At 40.7% G+C, this 22,111-nt stretch overlaps 1 protein-coding gene across 1 annotated transcript; it reads left to right on the forward strand.

Annotated features, from left to right (window-relative positions):
- Nucleotides 1–12,632: 12,632 nt before the first annotated feature.
- LOC139736083 (uncharacterized) lies at nucleotides 12,633–20,583 on the forward strand. Its single transcript, XM_071646832.1, has 4 exons — nucleotides 12,633–12,709; nucleotides 16,267–16,834; nucleotides 17,255–17,564; nucleotides 18,400–20,583. The coding sequence occupies exons 2-4, from the start codon at nucleotides 16,268–16,270 to the stop codon at nucleotides 19,773–19,775; spliced, it is 2,253 nt and encodes a 750-aa protein (XP_071502933.1). The 5' UTR covers nucleotides 12,633–12,709; nucleotide 16,267; the 3' UTR covers nucleotides 19,776–20,583.
- Nucleotides 20,584–22,111: the final 1,528 nt, after the last annotated feature.

Below are 22,111 nucleotides of genomic sequence, written 5' to 3' on the forward strand. Positions count from 1 at the left end.
TGTGTGTGTGTGTGTGTGTGTGTGTGTGTGTGTGTTTTCAATTGTAGCAAATGAAAATTGTTATTTTTTTCTATTACTTTGAATGGAACAGAATAAACATCGTTGAAAAACAAAAAAAAGTGTGTGTGTGTGTGTGTGTGTGTGTGTGTTTTAACAAAGAAATAAAAAATCAAAAAAATAGATAAAGGGGGGTGCGCCCGGTGCGCCCCGCCTGGATCCGCCACTGCTACACCAAACTCTGCTGTAAGACATGTATACTCAACCCCTGCTCCCGCCCCGCCCTTATTTCTTTTAAATAGAAGATATTACGTAAAAGAATTCTGCTGGTTTAACCCCTATTTCGCCAAGATGTTGCTAAAAAGAAATACTGAAGTTTGTCCTTTTCCTTTATACTTTTGGCCATTTTACTTAGGGCCTGCCAGAGTATTGATACACCTATATGTAACATTAGAATAGAAAACACATGCATAAGGATGAGAAATGATAACTTAGAAATCAGTTGCATAAAGTGCCTTTGAGATGATTTCAGATATAGGATAATCAATTTAGTCTAAAACAAAGGCAGGTATATATAGGAGATAATGCGTAAGATTGCAACTATATGATACTTTTGTGTCGAAGGAAGTCAGACATTATATAATTCGTACGAGTTCAAAATTCTTTCTCAATTAGATTTATTATACTGATGCCTTGTTTACGGTAAAAAGAAATACAAGAGTAAAATAAAATGAGAGTATGTGACTGTATCTGATTATTTCATCATAAGACAGTCACCTCTTTCCTCTTCGTATTCTTTTTGTTTTCATTTGTTATTTCTTTATTGCAGGCTCTTACAGTTTTCACGTATTATGCCCCTTACTTAACATGCTGAACAAGAAAAAACAAAACAAAAACAGTTCGTTAGAATACAGTAAAAAAACAGAGTCTGGGAATTAAGACAATATAAAGGAAGATAGATAGAAAAAGGGATTAAAGAGGGGGAGTGAGCGCCCGAGGGAGAGAGGGAGAGAACGCAAGTACGCATAGGTCTATATGTCTGTCCCCCCACTGAGAAATTACTAGTCGAGGCTGATTTGAACAAGTAAGTTTGGCGTGGACAGATTATAGAACAGTGCATCAATATATTGTGCAGAAGTGCAATTTTCCACACAGGGTGTACTAGTCTTGTGTCAGATTAAACTGAAGTAGATATAACTTTATATATTTGTTTGGTATTGTGTAATTCTTATGAATGATTATTACATTAATTGGATAAATATAATGATTTACTAGATTGACATTCGACACTTATCTTGAAAAATGAACAAATTACAGTTGTATAAATGCTTACGCAAACAGTCAGAAATGTAATATGTTTACTGAATGGGGAAATGTGCTGCGTTAATCAGATTTTTGTGTGATTGTTGACTATCATCAAAATTTGTGGTAAATATAACTGCATTGTAACTAAAATTGTTCACTGTTGATTTTGTATGTGTGTCATTACCTGCCATGTGTTCAGAATAGGACCATGAACCTGGTATACATGTCAACATGTCCTTTGTCTTGTATTGTTTACAATAAAGACATGATTACAAACAAACAAATGCATATGTTCTTATTCATGCGCGGTGTTTGTGCGTGGATACTATTGTGAAAGTATGTGTGAATGGTATATTTATGAGATTTCTTTTTGACATACATCTTGTTATTGCATTCTTGACGGAATTAACTAATGTTTCGTATAGTCCTTAATTCTTTTGTACATTCAAGCGGAATGCATATCTCTTAGTGGAACTATCTAATGAAATCTGAATTCATTGAAAGTGCGTATTGGAAAAAAGTGTATGGACGCATCCATATAAGTGAATTATGTTTTGCGTGTGTTTATGTTGGTGGTAGTGGTGGTAGAGGAAAAGGAGGAGGAGGAGGAGGAGAAGGAGGAGGAGGAGGAGGAGGAGAAGGAGGAAGAAGGGGTAGTCCATGTGTACTACGTTTGCCGGGTGCTATTCGTTATTCCGAAGGTTCGTTATTCCGAAGGTTCGTTGATCCGAAACACGCAAATTTCCTGTACCTATAGAGGTTCGTTAATCCGAAAATGAAAAAGGGTTCGTTAATCCGAACATTTGTGGCGTTATTCCGAAGGTTCGTTAATCCGATGGTTCGTTGATCCGAAAATGTATATTATAGGGTTCGCTATTCCGAAGGCCCGTAAGTCCGAAAATGAAATAGGGTTCGGTATTCCGACGGTTCGTTAATCCGAATATGAAACAAGGTTCGGTATTCCGAAGGTTCGTTAATCCGAAAATGAAACAAGGGTTGCTATTTCGAAGGTTCGCTGATTCGAAAATAAAATATTGTCCGTTATTCCGAAGGTTCGTTAATCCGAATATGATAAGGTTCGTTATTCCAAAGGTTCGTTCATCCGAAAATGAAATAAGGCACGTTAATCCGAAAATGAAATGAGGTTCGTAATACCGAAAATGAAATTAACTCACTGTCATAATAAGATAAGTTGTCGTAATCAGGAAAAAAAAAAGAACACTGCTTGGATATTACGCAATGAAAATTCGATATTGTCTCGGGGAGGATGATACTCGTGTATATTTTCAGCTAAAGGACGTCGTGTTGCATGAAGAAGTGGCGTAAACAAGAATCTTGATTTTAATTCAGTCTGAACAATTGTTTACCTGAGCAACGGGGGCTGTGTGATTTTTCTCTACTCTACCTTCAGACACCTTCACATTTTTAATGATAATAACAGTAACGACGACAAGACTAATACAGGGAATGATTAATACGTATTGACACGACTAAAAAGTATCATTAATAGTATAGTAATGGCTATAATTATCGATGGTAACAATGGTGATAACGCAGGGCAACTTTAATTATTACTAGATTCACAGTGAAAAGTGTTGTTGCCGCGGTATCAGCATTTCATATCAATCCGATAATGAGATGACCTGCGGCAGGGGACCGAATAGGGCAATATTGTGACCGTGCATCACAAAACGAACAAAAAGTCGCACCCCTTGATTTTATGTGAGGACTCAAAAAAGGTGAAATGGGTCAGCCAAGTCAATCTTGAGTTTTTTATATTTTCTGAAAGAGATCTCCTTCTTTATTATACATTATTCTTAAGTTTGGGATCATAACATGAATGGGAAAGTGTGTTTTCAGCAATTTTTCTGCAACCCATTTTTTGGGGGGAATAGAATGATCAGTTAGACTGTAGAGTTCCCTTTTCATTTCTTGAAATCCTTTACACATTCTTCACTTTCAAGTCTAATAACTTTTGAAAGGATAACTCTGCTGCTTTGAAAGTTAGCATTAATTATGGACAGAATGAGTTGATAAAACATGCTCAATTTCAGTTTAATCTGGTCATTCCTTAAATCATTGTTGTTGCTCCTGTGGTTTACTTCCTGTTTTTTGTTCCTTTCATTGCACAGCTCGCACGACTTGTTAAAGATTAAGCGCTTGAAAAGACCCTGCACTTCAGAGCCTCATTTCCCAGTTCACATTTTTCAGAGTGTGTGCTTTCTTTCTAGTATCTAGGTTAGGAGAGTCCATTTGAATTGAGTTATACATCATTTTATACATCATCCTGATAAAAGGTGACTGGGACCCACCTTTTATTGAGATAGCTTTGTTTTACTTTGTATTGCGATATCTCAGCCATTTCAAAACCGATTTTTATCAGATGAACTTTGAGCTCCCCTTAGAATTGTATGCTCTTTATCACTTCATAAAACAGTTTCTAAGTAACTCGCAAAATGTTAAATGCTGAATGCTCACCTCAACCAATACTATACCATCTCTTTAACCATGGGCGCTGTAGCATTCTTTTAACACATGGATGTATATGACGCTGCACATTGTATTTGTCCATGATCATTATAACTGAGAAAGGTTGATTCTCAGGTTGATATTCTTTATATTTGAAGATGGAAGTTCGAATCATAGGTCATTCCATCAAATAAGATGCACAATCATATCAACCGTCATGCAAGCACATTACAGCTTGGGGTTCGGGCCTAGGACGACGTCCCAGCCTACTCCCAGGCCTATGAAAATAGTTTCCTTTCATACCGAAATTATTGTTCTTATATTAATTATTGTATGTATCTCGTTTGAACCTTCAGTGGATGTTCAAGCGAGTATGGAAAATATTTGGAGCTTTGTGATTGCAAAATAGGCACTAAAGTAAACGCTACACCACTAACTTTTAGTTTCAGTGAGCCATAGTTGGAGTATTGTGTATTTAGTGATATAAGTTATGGTTGATGCCAGTGCTCTTGTTCTATCAATATTTCTGCAAAGTCGTTGCTATAGCAATCACCATTCCCTTTAGGGGAAATGTGACTTTGTATAACCAAGATGCTAATGGCAAACAAAGCTTTAAACTGAAAGAGATGTTTTCAGACACTTGTGTCAAGTTTTTACATTATTTCATTATAAATACATGGTAGTTTTCGGAACTTTTAAGTGTTACCATGACAACAGAGATTGTTTATCATCCCCATTTCGATTGCATTTGAACAGGTTGCTGTAAGTCCATAAATTTTTAGTCACTTTTGGCTCCGTTTGCTACTGTAAAATGAGCAAAGGTGTATTTTTTCAAAAACAATGTGTTACCAGGGCAACATGAGAAGAAATAAGGGAATAATTTGGACGTTTATTGCAATAGAATAAGTAATTCCAGTACTATGAAGTGAGCCACTTTTCTTGAACAATGGTATCATATCAATGGAAACACGCGATTTTTTTAATGTTGCATTGGCAACGGGAGAAGACGCCAGATTTCAGAAAGGCTTATTAACAAAATCTGTTTTAATATTTTAAGCCGAATGTGGTGCTTTTACACAGTTTTAACAACTAATCCCGTGTCTTGTTCATCATGTTGGCAGGAGAGAGAGAGAGAGAGAGGGTGGGGGGGGGGGGGGGAGAGGAGCGCGTTCTCGGTAGCACGAACTATGAGGGACTAAAATGGGAAAATAAAGGTAATGTCTTCATTCTTTATAGTAACAAGCAGAAATAAAACTTACATATGACATCATGAGGTTTTCAACACATCCCTTTTTTCACCTTAAAACTGAAAAACAAAAATGAAAGGGAGGAAGAGTTTCCTTCCTAGCGGTTTACTATACTATAATTTTTAATGGCCGTCGATGGGCCCCACGGCGTACTACGTCCATTCACGAGTAAAAACTGGCGAGTAAGCCCTTTAAGTGCCATTATCCCCAGAGATGGGGCAAGTTTTTGATATTACTTTTGTAAAATTTGCTTCGAGTTTCCCTGAAATTGTGCAGTGGTTTTGTCGTTTTTTCGTTTACATATAAAGTTCATACAACGTGTATCTCAAACTGTTATTTTTACTGTTTTTGAGTCAATGAGGACATCATTTTGTAAGTTTGAAATTAAGTGCTCCATTCCATGCCCCACCTTCCCCATACTGTAGTCCGGATCTTTGACATGCAGCGGTTCATTATGAGCTCACATCGTCCACCTTCATAATGATTATTTTTAGCATTCAGAATCATGATTATGATTGGTCGTATGATAACGACCAATATAATCAGCAACATCTATACGTATACATTTTTTTTTTTATTGTACCACTATCAAATGACGAGGTGTGTCTTGTTTTCGTAAGGTGCTTTATACTTGCAGTTAGTCCCCTTTTTATTTTGTGTCTGTGTGTATGTGTGTTGGGGCTTGTATCGATCTTCTGGGGTATTAAAGTCTTATACAGAAATATATTTCATACACGCAAGGTATTCTAAAGGGATGATATAGTTTTGGTTGAGATGGGAGATTCAAATTTTAACTTTTTGCAAGACAAATATTAGGAATCACCTGAGAAATTCAAAAAGGATACAATTCTAAAATAAATTCAAAGTGTGTTGTGTCAAAATTGGTTTTTGAAATGGCCGAGATATACAAACAAAAATGTAAAACACATTAGGTTAAACAAAAGATTGGTTCAACGTTTTATTAGGATCCGTTTGCTTTGGATATCTCAGCCATTTCAAAACCAATTTTCATCGAATAAACTTTGCATTCCTCGTAGAATTACGTACTCTTTCATATTTCATGAGAAGTTTTTCATTATCTCACAAAAGAAAGTTGGAAACTTGAAGCCCCATATTATCATCCAATTATACTACTAGTATACGATTCCTTTAATTTTGAATGCCTTCCCTTTTTAAGATGGTGACCGCGGCCACCCCCGCCCCCCCCCCCCCCACACACACAAATCTTATGTTTAAAGAAAGTGAAATGCATGCAAACAGACAGCTCTGTTTTTTTAATTATACTTCTAACGATGGGTATCCTAACTTGAATATCCAAACAGTACACCTAGATTTATGTGTCCAAAATCGGGTTTTACACAGAAAAGTTGTAGTTTCTTTTCGTACACATGAAGTTATAGACATACATGTAAACCTATATACATGCATTTTTTCTTAGAAAATGAATAATTTAACGCACATGTAAAAGACGTCGAGCTACTAAAGTCAAGGGTTTATAGAAATTGAAAGAGATGAGAAATGAAAGAAATGCACTTGCTGTAGCAAGAAATGACGGGGACCAAGCTGAAATACAATGTGGGCCTACGTTTAATTTCACTCTTTACAAGAGATTCGATTGCAGTATCATCATGGGCTTGAACCGAATGCAAACATGTCTATGTAACTTTTTCAGAATCCTGCGAATGTAATACGACTATAGTGTCATGGCAAAGGCTATCATTATGGAGTACTAAAACGCAATTTACTTAACTTTACGAGAGCTACAAATTATACATACACTGGCTTACATTTTGTCATTCACCATAACGACATGAATTCCATGTGTTACCATGTCACACAAAAAAAGTGAAGAACTGCATCTAACTTCTCATTGAATTCATGCAAAAATAATTTCCTACCTATTGACTGATCGGTAGGACAAATTCGATTATATTTCACTCTTCACAGTGAAGCTTATTAAAAAGCGATGTAGCATTTGAAATCTGCTTGTTGAGTATATTTCATTGTTTATTTGTTTAATAGCCTTTATTCTCAAGACCACGCATGTGTGTGTGTGTGGTTTTTTTTCCCCTGCTTGAGACATGTTAGAATGGCGAATATGGTAATGATTTCAACTAATGAATGAATTTTCCTGACAATGATGAAGAAATGAAGAAGGAGTCAGAGGGGACTGTCAGCTCTTGGCCCTGAGTAGTCTGGCTGACGATAGATTAAGTCCTGTTACAGTGGTATAATGGTATAGATTATGAACTCCGAAGAAAGGCGGCGTTGCACAAATGTATTCCGTGAAATAAATTGTTTATTATTGACGAAGCTCGGTGCTTTCCGGCTCGTCAAAATGAAATAAAAATCAAGTGATACAAAAAATGAACAATTCAAAGGGTTACATAAACGAACAGTATTGCTGCAAAAATTACTATCCTACCAAATCACATCGTGGCAGACATACACACAATCACGGGATTTAAATAGTTAAATAGCACCTGGAAAAGGGGGGGGGGGGGGTGTGCGGATCGAGCTACCGAGTCCTTCAGTTCACTCGCGTGAAGTTCACAAAGTTGGAGTGTCCAAGGGTCTTACACTCGGGAGAGCGGACGACGGGCAGGTGCGTCACACTGGAGGACGAAGACGGTGAGTAGGTCCGAAGGCGGGCCTCCGAGACGAACGACGCCGACAGATGCCGAATGTTGACGAGTGTTTGGCGAGTGGCGTGATGCCGAGTGCCGGGATGCTGCGTGCTGAATAGCAGCTCGGGGTCGATGAGGGCAGGATGTCGCGTTATATAGCGATGCGGGCTAGACGTTTGTCGTGAGCTTTGTCGTGAGCTCAGCTCATAAGCCCAGCTCATCCAGTTCATGAAAGGGGTGAGTCGAGCTGGGGGAAGTTGGGGGCTTCTCCTGGCCTGTGCTGCCAAAAGTTGCGCTGAAATGGGCTCCTCCTGGCCTGTGCTACCAGAAGTCACGCTGTCTGCAAATGTGTGGTTTTGCCAGCCATGCTAAAACCACCTTGCAAATTATAGGGCGTGCCGCAGCCTCAGTGCCTTCCCAATTCCCTATAGCTACACACACATAGGAGCCTGGGTTGCAGCTCCTCAGCTCTTCATCCTTCTGCAAGGAGCTCTTGGTATCTTCTGTCTACTCTCTCACACTCTCTCTCATAACTGGGCACTCTCAACCTCACTTGCATACACAAACACAAAAGATTTTGCATCCTACCCAATTAAACCCACCTGTCTGAACTATGCTAAAACCCTGGGCTATGTGTTATTGACCCGCTAGTCAGACTGGTACCTTATCCTATTCCTTATGATAATCCCTATCTAATGTGTTCAAAATAAAACTAAGATGTGAGCATGCATGATCCTAATGCAAATGAGAGGAGAAGGGGGGGGGGTAAAACTGGTCGCATTGTGACATATCTCCCCCTCCTTCAAGAAATTTTTATAATTTCAAAAAGGGGAGAAACATTAGTAGATTAGAACATAATAAAATCATTAGTTTGTGTTAGCGGAGTGGCTTTCTCCCGTCAAATACACATTGGGGTGGAAATTCAATGTCGATATATCTGAAAGAGAGAAGAGAAAAGATCTCCCTGATTTGGAGACAGTCCCCAAATTCAGGTTTCAGGGATCCTGCTGAGACGATCAGCGATGATCTGAGATATCCTGAGGTACTCTGAGATAATCTGGGGTAATGAGTATGGCTTATTCTTGGTTGGTCCTTCGCTCGGTTGTCTGATGTCGCGCTTTCCAAGGGTTGTCAGTCGGAGGATGTCGGTCAGGACGTCCTTATTCTCGTCCAGTACAGGTTTGATAGTCCCACGCCGACTTTTATCTGGATTGGGACTGGTCTGCGCTTTATGGGGAGATTCAGTGGGAGTTGATGTTGGTTGATGAAGCAGATTGCTCCGTGATGTAGGCTGGTCCTTCAAGTCGAGGGCAGCCCTTCTAAACGGCTCATCGATGAGGGGGGTTGATCCAAGGGGCACCTTTGTCGCTTTACCTTTTAGAGAGGTTCGTTGACATGGCCCACACGAACGGCAATAACGTCCCACATCGGCATGCATTCCAGGCCAGAAGAAGTTGGACTGAATCCTGTCGCGGGTCTTCTTGTTTCCCAGATGACCTCCAAAAATGGATTCGTGTGCCAGCTTCATGACCTGATTCCGAAACTTTGATGGCACAACAACTTGCATCACCACATCTGATCCGGGGGTTACATCAATGAATTTCCTGTAAAGTACATTGCTCTTATACACAAACGACGTAGTGTTGCCGTGCTTTGCCACACGTTGATCTCCGAGTTCTGCCAGGTTTCTCGGCGCTTTCAACGACTCATCCTCATGCTGAGCCTTTATCAAGTCCTCCACGGACACCATGCTTTCCAGTGGTTCGGGCACTGAGATGGCTGGGTGCACATGTCTCGCTTGCCTCTGCTGTCCTCTTGTTCCCGCAGCACTGGCCTGATGACTTTCTGGCTCCCATCTCTCATCTGGATTTGTGGGTTCGCGGACTCCATTCACATTGCCGAGAATGAGATCATAAACAGGCGCATCCATACACAAAGCTTCGAGCGTGCCCGTCAGGTAGGGTGTGTCTACCTTGACAATTGCGACGGGGTACTTCTTCGCTGTTCCATCGATCAAAACACAGGTCCTCTGCTCACCAGTGAATTGCTCCTCTAACACGAGGTTGCGTCGCACAACAACGGTTGAACAACCCGAGTCGCGAAGTACCTCCACACGCTGTCTATTCACCATGCCTTGGCACACTGGCATAGCATCTCCACGTGTTCCACATGCAGCCGCTGACAGTACGGGAAGTTTGCCCCCGGTTGCCATTTATGTCAGCTCTTGGCCCTGAGTAGTCTGGCTGACGATAGATTAAGTCCTGTTACAGTGGTATAATGGTATAGATTATGAACTCCGAAGAAAGGCGGCGTTGCACAAATGTATTCCGTGAAATAAATTGTTTATTATTGACGAAGCTCGGTGCTTTCCGGCTCGTCAAAATGAAATAAAAATCAAGTGATACAAAAAATGAACAATTCAAAGGGTTACATAAACGAACAGTATTGCTGCAAAAATTACTATCCTACCAAATCACATCGTGGCAGACATACACACAATCACGGGATTTAAATAGTTAAATAGCACCTGGAAAAGGGGGGGGGGGTGTGCGGATCGAGCTACCGAGTCCTTCAGTTCACTCGCGTGAAGTTCACAAAGTTGGAGTGTCCAAGGGTCTTACACTCGGGAGAGCGGACGACGGGCAGGTGCGTCACACTGGAGGACGAAGACGGTGAGTAGGTCCGAAGGCGGGCCTCCGAGACGAACGACGCCGACAGATGCCGAATGTTGACGAGTGTTTGGCGAGTGGCGTGATGCCGAGTGCCGGGATGCTGCGTGCTGAATAGCAGCTCGGGGTCGATGAGGGCAGGATGTCGCGTTATATAGCGATGCGGGCTAGACGTTTGTCGTGAGCTTTGTCGTGAGCTCAGCTCATAAGCCCAGCTCATCCAGTTCATGAAAGGGGTGAGTCGAGCTGGGGGAAGTTGGGGGCTTCTCCTGGCCTGTGCTGCCAAAAGTTGCGCTGAAATGGGCTCCTTCTGGCCTGTGCTACCAGAAGTCACGCTGTCTGCAAATGTGTGGTTTTGCCAGTCATGCTAAAACCACCTTGCAAATTATAGGGCGTGCCGCAGCCTCAGTGCCTTCCCAATTCCCTATAGCTACACACACATAGGAGCCTGGGTTGCAGCTCCTCAGCTCTTCATCCTTCTGCAAGGAGCTCTTGGTATCTTCTGTCTACTCTCTCACACTCTCTCTCATAACTGGGCACTCTCAACCTCACTTGCATACACAAACACAAAAGATTTTGCATCCTACCCAATTAAATCCACCTGTCTGAACTATGCTAAAACCCTGGGCTATGTGTTATTGACCCGCTAGTCAGACTGGTACCTTATCCTATTCCTTATGATAATCCCTATCTAATGTGTTCAAAATAAAACTAAGATGTGAGCATGCATGATCCTAATGCAAATGAGAGGAGAAGGGGGGGGGGGGGGGGTAAAACTGGTCGCATTGTGACAGGGACGAGCTCATTCTCCGGAGGAGGTAATACCTCTACGTTCATCATCAGTATACACGTACAAATGAATTACAAATTACGACGGCATTCTACATCGTTGAGAAAAGTTTGTATGGAATCGCGTGTTTTTGTGATTGCCTGTTTGCATATGTGTGTGTGTGTGTGTGTGTGTGTGTGTGTGCGTGCGTATGTGTTTGTGTGTCAAAAGAGAGTTTGAGTATGCTGGCATCCCCTTTTCATAGTGAACATGCCTCTCCTGAATTGTTATGATGATGATGATGAATTTTAGACTACCGATAAACGATGGCTATATAAGGCGACGATAGTGGGGGTGAAAGATAAGATGGGCATCTAAACAGTAATTTCAAATGTTCTATGTACTTGACCTCAATACACACAGTCACACATATGCGCACAGATGACAACGAACACATAAGACAGTATTCTAATTAAAACAATATTTTGTCCCGACAAGAATTTTACTCCTTTGTTCGGAATTTAAGAGCCATATTTTATTTTCGGATTAACGAACCTTCGGAATAACGAGCCTTGTTCCATTTTCGGATTAACGAACCTTCGGAATAACGATCCTATTATTATTTTCGGATCAACGAACCTTCGGAATAATGAATCCTATTTCGTCTTCGCATTAACGAACCCTATTGCATTTTCGGATTAACGTACCATATTTCGTTCTCGGATTAACAAACATTTGGAATAGCAGACCTTATTTCATTTTCGGATTAACGAACCTTCGGAATGACGAACCTTGTATCATTTTCGGATTAACGAACCTTCAGAATAACGAATTTTATTTCATTTTCGGATTAACGAAGCTTCAGAATGACAAATCTTTGGAATAACGAACCTTCGGAATAACGAACCTTCGGACCAAAGAACCTTCGGAATAACGAACCTTCGGAATAACGAGCTGTAACCCGTTTGCCTGCATGATAAGAAGGAGGTGACCTCCCTGATGATAACTACCAAAGAGTATAGAAGGGTTTAGCTTCTACTCGGTAGTATCCCACCTCCCTGCTTCTATTGCAGGGAGGTGGTGATCTCCTGCATTCAATGATCTCTGTTGTTTACTGAAAAATACTGTATATCTTATTTTATGTTTCTGTGTATCTACATTGCTCAATGCAATCACCTACTGTATGTGTATCCATCATGTACTGTTATCGATTTATTTCACTGCACTTGTTATTCTTTGTCTTTGTGCTTTTTGAAGTTTGTATTCAAATTGTATTCGATTGAATGCAGAAATAAAAACAAACAAACAAACAAACTACGCACGAATAATGACTGATAAATGCTATTGAAATGCGCATGCGTATTACGTATAGTAAGCCAACATAACAACAACAGGTGAATGTACAATCGAATCGCCTGCTGATCGCATTGCGTGCATGCATGCGTCGTACGTACCGTGCGGATCGGATCGTGAACTACAAATGTACATGTATTATGATCGGATCGCATCCATGGCTCACAATCATCAATCATACACAGATAATTGGTCGCGATGACATACTAGACGTTTCCTCACACGCAAGCCGTACAGATTTCGCCCGTTTGTCGTCATTTAGCAACCTTCCAAGTAAGTTTAATGCATCCTCAAGGAACTGTATTGTTTTTTATTGTAGTTATCGTAGAAAATGAGTCATATTGAAACGTCTGTACTCGGTTTATCGCGAGGTTTAAATTTTACCTAGTTCAGTCTCTTGCTTACACTCCACTATTACATGATAAGTCAGTAAAACCCTAGTCCGGTACGTTCAAATTAACGTAAGGTAGAAAATCTGGTATACAAGTAGGAAAGTCAGACTAGAGCATGGACCTACTACATCACTAGACCATCTACACATGGACATTCATCGCTCGTTAATTAATTCGTGCACCTGTTTCTATCAAAAGCGTCACAAAAACATTTTAAACGTGCTTTCCTGCTTTGATCCAGTCTAGACTAGCTAGATCTTGTCCATCCACTGACAGCTAACTCAGTAACTGTGACCAGCCCCATGGCCCAACACTTACGCTTCGCGTTGGGGCTGCGCATTGTAGGATTTTGGATCAGGAAAGGCCTAGTATTGTGGTTAAGTATCACCTTCAATACTACAAAATGCGTCAATTTGAATACTTACTGATGTATTCCAATTATTAACAAGAGGATACGTGGAACGTAATAGTCCGCTATACGCGCTATAGAGTAACTGCGGCAGTAAGCGGCCGTGCAGCCGTTCGCGGCAGGTACAACATACACGGTAATATACCGCTAAACACAGCATTGCACTGTTACATGCACACTACACATATACTAACACACTAGCAATCAACAAAAACCAACCGATAAAATGGGCATGATATCTGACGAAAGTGAAATTTTCTCACCTAAATGACAAAATATCGCATCCAAAATAAAATTTTCGGTACTTCTTAACATAACAATTAAGAAATAATGGTCCAAGAAACTTGATTTTTTTGTCGTTTCCCCGATGCTCATGGATTTTGAAAACATATCCTCACATAAAATAGAACTTTCGCGAGCCGATGTGGGCCGCCATTTTTGTTCGGAAAGTGGATGTTACCATCGAAAAAATTCAGAAAAACAAGAGAAAGACATCAACAACACCGCCAGAATTGCGATCATTTGCGCCCGCTATTTTCATGTGCTTTCGCAATGGGAATTGGGGCTTACGCAATGTTCGCGAGACATGTGAAGGCGTTCAGCTAAAGATCGCGGAGCACGCGCGTATTGCATAGGGATTGTACATCGTGCCGCAAGCAGAAATACTACGTCGCATATCGCCCTTATCGGCGAAAATTGTGCTGGGTTTTGCCCTGGTAAATCATGAAAACTGCGTTGGTCAATGGTAAATTTCTTTTATGAAAACAATTGCGTTAATGAATAATCTTGTGTATGATAATATGAAATGGTTGAAAATAATTTGCCTTATTTGTTTACAAGTTGGAAAAACCCTTAACATTATAACAATGCTTAAACTGCCGCAAACGGGATGTTTTACTCTAGTCCATTTCTGTCCAGTTGATCCAAATCAATGATTTTAAATGATTCGGTCAGGAGGGATCTGCGAGATCGACAGCTGCCCAGACAAACGAGATTTGAAACCTCTGTGCATGCATGAGTCGGTAGCAGTGAAGTGACCAGGCACTCTTGCTGCGCGACATTGTGTGGCGTCCAATTGCTCTCTGCTGGTGTGGGCACATTTCACTTGAATCCTTTCGCTCGCCACAACACAGCGAGCGGCGAAAGAGCCTTGTTCAAAGGCTAAAATCATTGCGACTCTCATGCGTAGTCATATCGCCAATATGCAAAGTGCCACGCAAAGGTTGCATCGAAAGCCAAAGAATGAACGGGAGGGATGTATGTGAACTCGTAGAAAAACATCTTTTCAAGGCTACATGGGATTAATGTAGAAATTAGCAAGTGAATGTATCGTATTGATAAGGTAAGAAATGTACACTGTGTATGTGTATTATAAAAGTAAGCCTTTTGCTGGTAAAATGCGAAACTTATAGTGGCGCAAAAATACGGCGCATTTGAGAAATCTAAAAACGAATTTACATGCGCAGAAGATAACAAGTCTCTTAAATCAAGAAAAATGTGCAGCTGTTTTAGTGTATATTGTGAAATCATCACTAAAGCAATTTCATTTGCAAAATACAAGTACTTTACAAGAAAAAGCAAATGTAATTAGGCAGGTTGACTGTGCTTTGTAATCTATTTTCCCCCCATTTGTCGCACATTGTTTTAGAGTAAACATTCACAGTAACACTAACAGTAGACGACATGCTGTCTTACCATTCAGGAACGTTACATGCGTGGCCGCAAGTGTTCGCTTCAGTAATTACCAGTTTTGTGGCGCAAAATTTGTCCTTGTTTGAGGTTTGCTGCTCCCCATCATTGGTGTTTATTCAAAGGCAGTTGAGTCTGAAAAGGCACCATAGCCAGATAGGACTAAAATGAGGGAAACTGTTCTTTTGTCAGTGACGATGCATGATTACACAATCATCATTGTCCAAAACGTCTGAATGTACTCATTAAGATGCATATAATCAGGTGGCGGTGGTGATGATTGGATCAAAGAAAGACCTCCGTTCATAGTCCATATGTGTAGTAGGTCCATGGTCAGAGCAAGCTGACGTCCCTGGCCTTGCTTTGGATCACCCTAAACACTCTAGCATCTACATTGTAGTTTGGGTAGCTGTTTAGGTACAATCTGATGCTACTTTGGGGTCTTTTGTGCAGTGAAATTTAGACCAATAGACCTAGGCCCTATATGAATTTAAAGCAAGAAGACTGTCATATTCATAGTCATAATAAATAGATAACTGAACCAGCAATCCTAACACGTAACGTGTCTCGTTACAGCACCTCGCACTGGGGTTAATAAATGGAGTGCTCCAGCTTAAGCTCATGGTCAGATGGACCTGACTTTTTAATCTCCTGCAATATCTTCTTGTTCATGATGCAGCATGATGGTCAAATATGGACTTGAGATATTTCATAATAGGATGTGAGTTCATTGCAATAATGGGAAGGCCGAAGGACTAGAATCCCATATCTAAATAAAACTTGCAGGCAAAAGTGAAAAGATAAATATGGATGATTGGATTTAGAACATGGATGCCTATGTACAGACTTGTATAGTGTTGTATTCATGATTTAAAAACAAACAAACGAAAAGGATCTGAGACTTGAGTATTAGAGTCGTGGGGTGTTTTACATGAGAGCATGCTCTTGGGCATGAACCATTTTACACATACATGTACAAATGTACACTCATGAACTGTATGTTTAGGGCAGTTAAAGGTGGGAGGTCGAAGTCAAATCATAAGATTCACCACATTACTAACAAAACTCTGCACTCATTTGAAGAAATGTACACAAAACTGTTAAATGTTTAACATCCAGGAAATTACCTCCTAATTATCTCTGTACAGAATAATTCATCTTTGATAAGAAAGTTGTAGCTGGGATAGAGTCATTATTCAGTGGCGTTGCATATCATATTGCCATCCCAGTATTGCATTGGTGTATTTTAATCTCTTACTGTGTTTGTAAATGATGAATGGATGGATGTACACGTAACTGTACACTACAACAGACATTTCATTTTTGTATGATTCTTGCAGGATGGCGAGATTAGAGACTCCCGTTGAGGGACACTATCTACCAATTGGATCTCGTTTCTGTGATCTTCAACCACTCGGCTATGGCAGTAGTGGTATGGTATTCTCTGCTGTGGACAGTGAATGTGAAAAGAGTGTGGCCATCAAACGCATATCTCTTGCTGACAAGAAGACTTGTCGATCAGCTCTTAGAGAGATTCGCATCCTTCGGAAACTCCAGCACGAAAACATTGTCAAGATCTACGATGTGATCTTTGCAGACAGCTCAGATGATGATGGTGGTGGGGCAGAAGAGAAAGTTGCCACATCTCCAGAATTTCAGACACTCTGCATTGTCCAAGAGCTGGTAGACACCGACCTGCGGCGTATACTGGAATACCAGAGACTTGGCAATGAACATGGGCGGCTCTTCGCATATCAGTTGCTGCGCGGTCTCAAGTACCTGCACAGTGCTAATGTGCTGCACCGAGATCTCAAGCCAGAGAATGTGTTGATCAACCAGGAGGATTTGGTACTGAAGATTGGCGACTTTGGCATGGCCAGAATTGTGGATCCAGACTATTCACACAAGGTAAGCTTGACCATATCACAAAAAGTGTCTGAGAGATGTCATTTGCCCCCTTGTTCATATGTTGAAATTTTGTAACATAGGTGTAGAGCATTGATTGCATTCCTGTGAAGAGAGAATTATAGTAATAATCAGAAGAACTTCTGCAAAAAGTGAATTGTAAATAATAATCACAGGAACTTCTGTAAAAACAAACATGGATGCTTTTCCACCCACAGAGAGATTGTTTTACAGTAATGTACATTCAACGTGTTTGTGTTTGTGAGCGATATTATCTTGCTGTGTCATCAAACTTTATTCATGCATGCTCCAGCTACTCACCAAATTTTCCCTTGAAATGTTATAAAAGAAACAGAGCAAAACTAATCTGTTAAAGAATTGAACCATGTAGAGAATCACCAATACATGTACTTCTTTATGCAGGGTCATCTGACCCAGAATGTCTCCACCCAGTGGTACCGCTCCCCAGAGCTGGTCCTCCAGCCCACCAACTACACAAAGGCGATAGACATCTGGTCGGCTGGCTGCATCATAGCAGAGATGATGAGTGGCAAGCCTCTCTTTCCTGGGGACCACGACCTGGAGCTCATGATGCTGGTGCTGGATGCAGTGCCTCTCAATGATCGTGACCTGAGTGAGATTGTGTGCACCTTGCCCAGCAAGCTGCTGAAGAACTACAACGGCTCACCCCGTCACCCTTTGAAAGATGTGCTCTGCAACATGGATGGATATGGTAAATACTCCCTCTTACTTTCAGTTAGAGTGCTTCCTAATTCTCTTGTAAAAGCAGTGCCTACTGAAAAATTGCTTGAGAGTTGCTCAGTGAGTGCGTGCTTTCGATTGTTGTTTGACGTTCTTATCTTCTTTAGTATAGTGGATTCCCGTTGAAATAAAGTCCTTGGGACCGGCAGTTTTTGTTCGTTGTATTAAAATTTCATTATAACCGAATAGATAAACAATGAAAATACATAGAGTGGATAATGTTGTGACCTGAATTTTTACTTTGTTGTAACCAGAATTTTGTTATAATCATGTTCATTACAATGGGAGTGCACTGTAATGCCAATGGTCTGATTTTGACCAAACTTTGCGAGAATCATTTTAGGACAGGGATAAAAAAACATGTTCAAGTGGGTCAGAAGTACCCATCCAGAGCAGTCCCTTTAAATATTGATGGTGTAAATACTTAATCCAGATCAAGAACTACATCCCGTTGGTAAAACGCAAGCATCATAATACAAGTTAATTGTGTTGTGTGTAGATTCCAAGTTGCAAATACTAGTCACCTGTAGTATCTGTAAGGCCTTCAGTCAGATTTATCACAATTTCCATGGAGCCTTTGTTCTTGATATATGGTGTAAAGAATATTTATGTCCCTATTGTTGTCAGGAAATCATGCTGCTGCATTTTAAATTATGAATGAAATGGAGTTTATAACACAGCCTTAATCTGAGACAAAATGAAGAATGAATCCAGAAAGTAATGTCTAGGGAGATATGAAATATATCTACCTGTTAGCATGGGGAGCTAAAGTGATATGATTTTTTGGTTGATTTTTTGTTCCACAGCACTGGATTTACTGCTAGGCATGCTGACCTTTGACCCACAAGAAAGAATTACTGCCGAGAAGGCCCTCAACAGTCCATTCTTCAAAGTGTACTCCTGCATCAAGGACGAGCCCGTGGCCACCCACCCCTTCCACATCGAGAATGAGGTCGACGATCTTCCACCAATCATTATCAAGAAGCTCATCTTGGAGGAATGCAAAGACGGGACAGACATGGAAATGCTCTTCCATGAGGAGAGCATAGATGAGTTTTCTGAAGATCAGGAGAATTTGTGCAAAAACCGAGATGTTGAATTCAGCTGCGAGGAGGAGAGCAGAACTGCGGATAAAGAGGACAAGGGGATGAAAGAAGCATGCATAGACAAAGGCTTCTCAAAGGGTTTAGACACTTTGGGAAACAAGGGAAGCGATGGCAGTGAAAAGAATGAGACCGAAGGGAGTGAAAAGTCAGATGATGAGGAAAAAGAGGTGAAGAGTGATGAGTTGAAGATGTCCAGGAAGGTCTCCAACAACGTCAGTGAGGAGGAAGGAGACGAGGAGAATGAGAAAGGATCTGTGGAGTCTGACAGTGAAGGGAGTGAGAAGTCGGAAACCGAAGATCTTGTCAGCGAAAAGAGCAACAACCAGAATGACGAAGAGAACAGAGGGTCCAAGGAGGACCTTCTGCTTGGGAAGTCTGTGGTTTGTAACACAGTGGACAACAAGGAGGAGATGAAGATGGAGGAAGGTGCCGTGTCAAAAACAGAGGGGAAAGAGAGTCTGTTTGATGTGGACGAGGTGTTGGAGAAAGCGTTTGGTGACAAGCTGCAGAAGGAGAAGATGAATGAGCAGCTCTCCAACCGGGAGTCGGATGATGGCTGCGTGCAGGAGAAGTTTTGCAACGAGAACAAAGAGCTGGACCTGACCGACACCATCAACATCCTGAAGCAGCGGAATGATCGGGAGAAGACTCTTGACGAATGCCTCGAGCTTGGGATGTTGAAGTTGAGCGAGGCGACGCAGGGTAGCAAAAACGTAGAAGTGGTGCTCAACAAACAAACGGACGATGCCAAGTGTGCGAAAACCTGTCCAGAAAGCAAGGCAGAGAGTGGGCTTGTCGGCCATACGTCTGTAGACAATGCAGTAAGGTGCAATGAAGGTGCGGAGGATTTGCACAGGACTGCTGTTTTAACACAAAAAGACAAGGAACGAGGGCGACCAGTAAAGTCTGATGTGAAGGAGATGCTCTACGTGGATATTCCCCGCGCCTCTGCCAGCTCTTCACCCAGGAGTTCCCCCAGGGGCCAAGGGAGGGAGGGGGCTCGTAGGAACAGCCTATCCCCAAAAGAGAGGAGCGTGAGGCCAAAGAAGAAGGACTGGTTCTACACCAAGCAATGACACCCATTTGTGCTGCACTAACTTCCCACCTCAATGTAGACAGAAGACTGAAGTAAAATGTCATTGGATTCATGTGGATACCTCATAAATGTTTGATTCTTTGTTGATTTTTTTAAAACTAGATCTATTGAATGAAATCTCATGTAATTTCCAGTCAGGCTTTTCGATTCATGGAAACACCACAAGAATCTAATTTTTGTGAGTGTGGATGATATGATATTACAAATTACATGCTGCCATATGAAACAAAAAAATGCTTATCAGGGAAATTTAGTGAGTAAACTGAATGTGATTTGAAAATTCCACTTCAGGAGACAAATTGTATTATTTGAAGTCTTTTATTTAGGCGGCTGCATGACATTTCAGTCACTGCCAGTTGCAGCAAAGCTGTGAAAAGATCCATCCATGTGAAAAGCCACTAAGTGGCATAAATGGTATTATATTTTGGATCAAAAATTTATCCTCTGGTGATTGGTTGAAAGAGCTTCATGTGACTAGGTATTTTCAGCTATTTCAGAAAGTTGACACTCCAGAAAATACTATTTGCAAAATGACGTCACTTCTATGACGACATTTTGCAAATAGTATACTATTTGCAAAATGATGTCACAAAGCAATTTTGAAATTGTGCGCACCTTTGTACCGTCAATCTGTGAAATGTATCAATTTCTAGCAAAACAATTGTAACGCCACAAAGCAATTTTGACATTGCGCACTGCTCGTACCGTCACTCTGTGAGTATGTATCAATTTCTAACAAAACAATTGTGACGTCATAACAATTCTGACATTGCGCATTACTTCGCGCCTTAACACCATGCGTTGCGCTTGTCAAATGTAAAATTTTAAACCCACATCGTGCGCAGCGACATGCTTCTTATGGTCAATGTAGGATCTCTTCAAAACATCGCATCCACCATACGACTTCTCGCTTTGCATTTCCCCCCATTTCCCCTTCTTTTGTTTGAATTTTTGATCCAAAATATAAAACAAGTTTATATACTTTCAGGTTTCATGTTCAAACTATAGGCCTCGGTGCCTCCAAAAGAACTATTCACTTCGGGGCTGCGCCCCTCAGTGAATAGTTCTTTTGGAGTCAGGAGTCACCTCTACCAGTAGTTTTAACAAGAAACTCTCAAGGCAAAGTATATTTGTATACTATTTTATAGTAGAACAAGGTACAGAGTGTACATAAACAAATGAGTGGAAGTAAAAGTATGCTCCCAGCCACTCCAATAGTGTTAGTATTACTCAAGTCACAGTGGAGCATTACATGGTCAGAAACATATGAGGGTACAAGTCTCATGACATCATTTTCTGGGGATTTGTTACATGGTTTTTTGTGTAAAATCTGTTTTGTGTAACTTGCTCCATATGAGTGAAAGAATCTCCTTTTCTTTTCCTTTTTTGTTTACCTCAGTAGTTTGTCTGGCAAGGCATTGCCATGGCAGCCATGATTTAGGGCTTCAAGTCTTGCAGAGTGAACTTCTTCCACAGCTATTGAGAAATTGTGTTGAAACTGGTTACAGATGAACACCGTAAAAGTATAGATGTATAATATACAAAATGAACTTCTCGTTCTTGTTTGGCAAGTGTAGTAACCGGGATTTGTTGCCAAAACCCTTCCTCTTAGTTGTATTAGTAATATTATGCAGATGTGAATCTTTAGTAATATTTGTAAGTTAAATTTGTACATTATTACCAACACTGCCACCAGTGAGCATTCAGAACATGTTGTCCTATATCTGTCTTGGAGATACAGTTATATCAAAGATGAGAAAAATTTTTTTTTCTTTTTTTTAACGTGTATGTGTGTGTAATGAATCATACAAAGTGAAAGTTGTACGTCTAAATTTTGGCACATGCATAAACAATGCACAATTATCGTATGATGTTATTTACGAAAATACACCAGGCATTTAGTCACTATGTGTTATATGAACTCGTCTTGCCAAAACTTCCATTTTGGTAGTGATAGTTGTAAGAAAGTGTAGCTGAAATGATCTGAAAGCACACGCAAAACGGGCAGAGTTAATAACTGTTGTACATGTGTGAGGCACGTTGTATGGTGGCATGTGAGCATGCACACTTCATGCACAGCACACCAGTTTGTTTTTGTTTCATCTTCTCCTTGGAAAAGAAACCCACCAAAATCCAGCTACACATGATCGTTGTAACACTACGTACATGTACTGTAAGTCTGCCAGAAGTTTCTATAACTATAGCCTCATTGTATTGTGATGATTGTGCACAGTTGCACTATAGGTGTTTAGGAAAACTCATATTGCCACATGGACTTCCTGTTTCGTGATGTTCTTTCTGCTTTCAGGTTCCTTT

Source organism: Diadema antillarum, unplaced genomic scaffold (genome assembly GCF_040938485.1).
Source record: "Diadema antillarum isolate AM-2024a unplaced genomic scaffold, OU_Dant_1.0 seq00000620_RagTag, whole genome shotgun sequence".
NCBI classification, from domain to species: Eukaryota; Metazoa; Echinodermata; class Echinoidea; order Diadematoida; family Diadematidae; genus Diadema; species Diadema antillarum.

Bases quoted from the DNA above. Each gene is read 5' to 3' on its own strand.
- LOC139736083 (XM_071646832.1), top strand. From the start codon at position 16,268: ATGGCGAGATTAGAGACTCCCGTTGAGGGACACTATCTACCAATTGGA. The intron at 16,835-17,254 runs GTAAGCTTGACC...TTCTTTATGCAG, and splicing joins ATCCAGACTATTCACACAAG to GGTCATCTGACCCAGAATGT. The intron at 17,565-18,399 runs GTAAATACTCCC...TTTGTTCCACAG, and splicing joins CTGCAACATGGATGGATATG to CACTGGATTTACTGCTAGGC.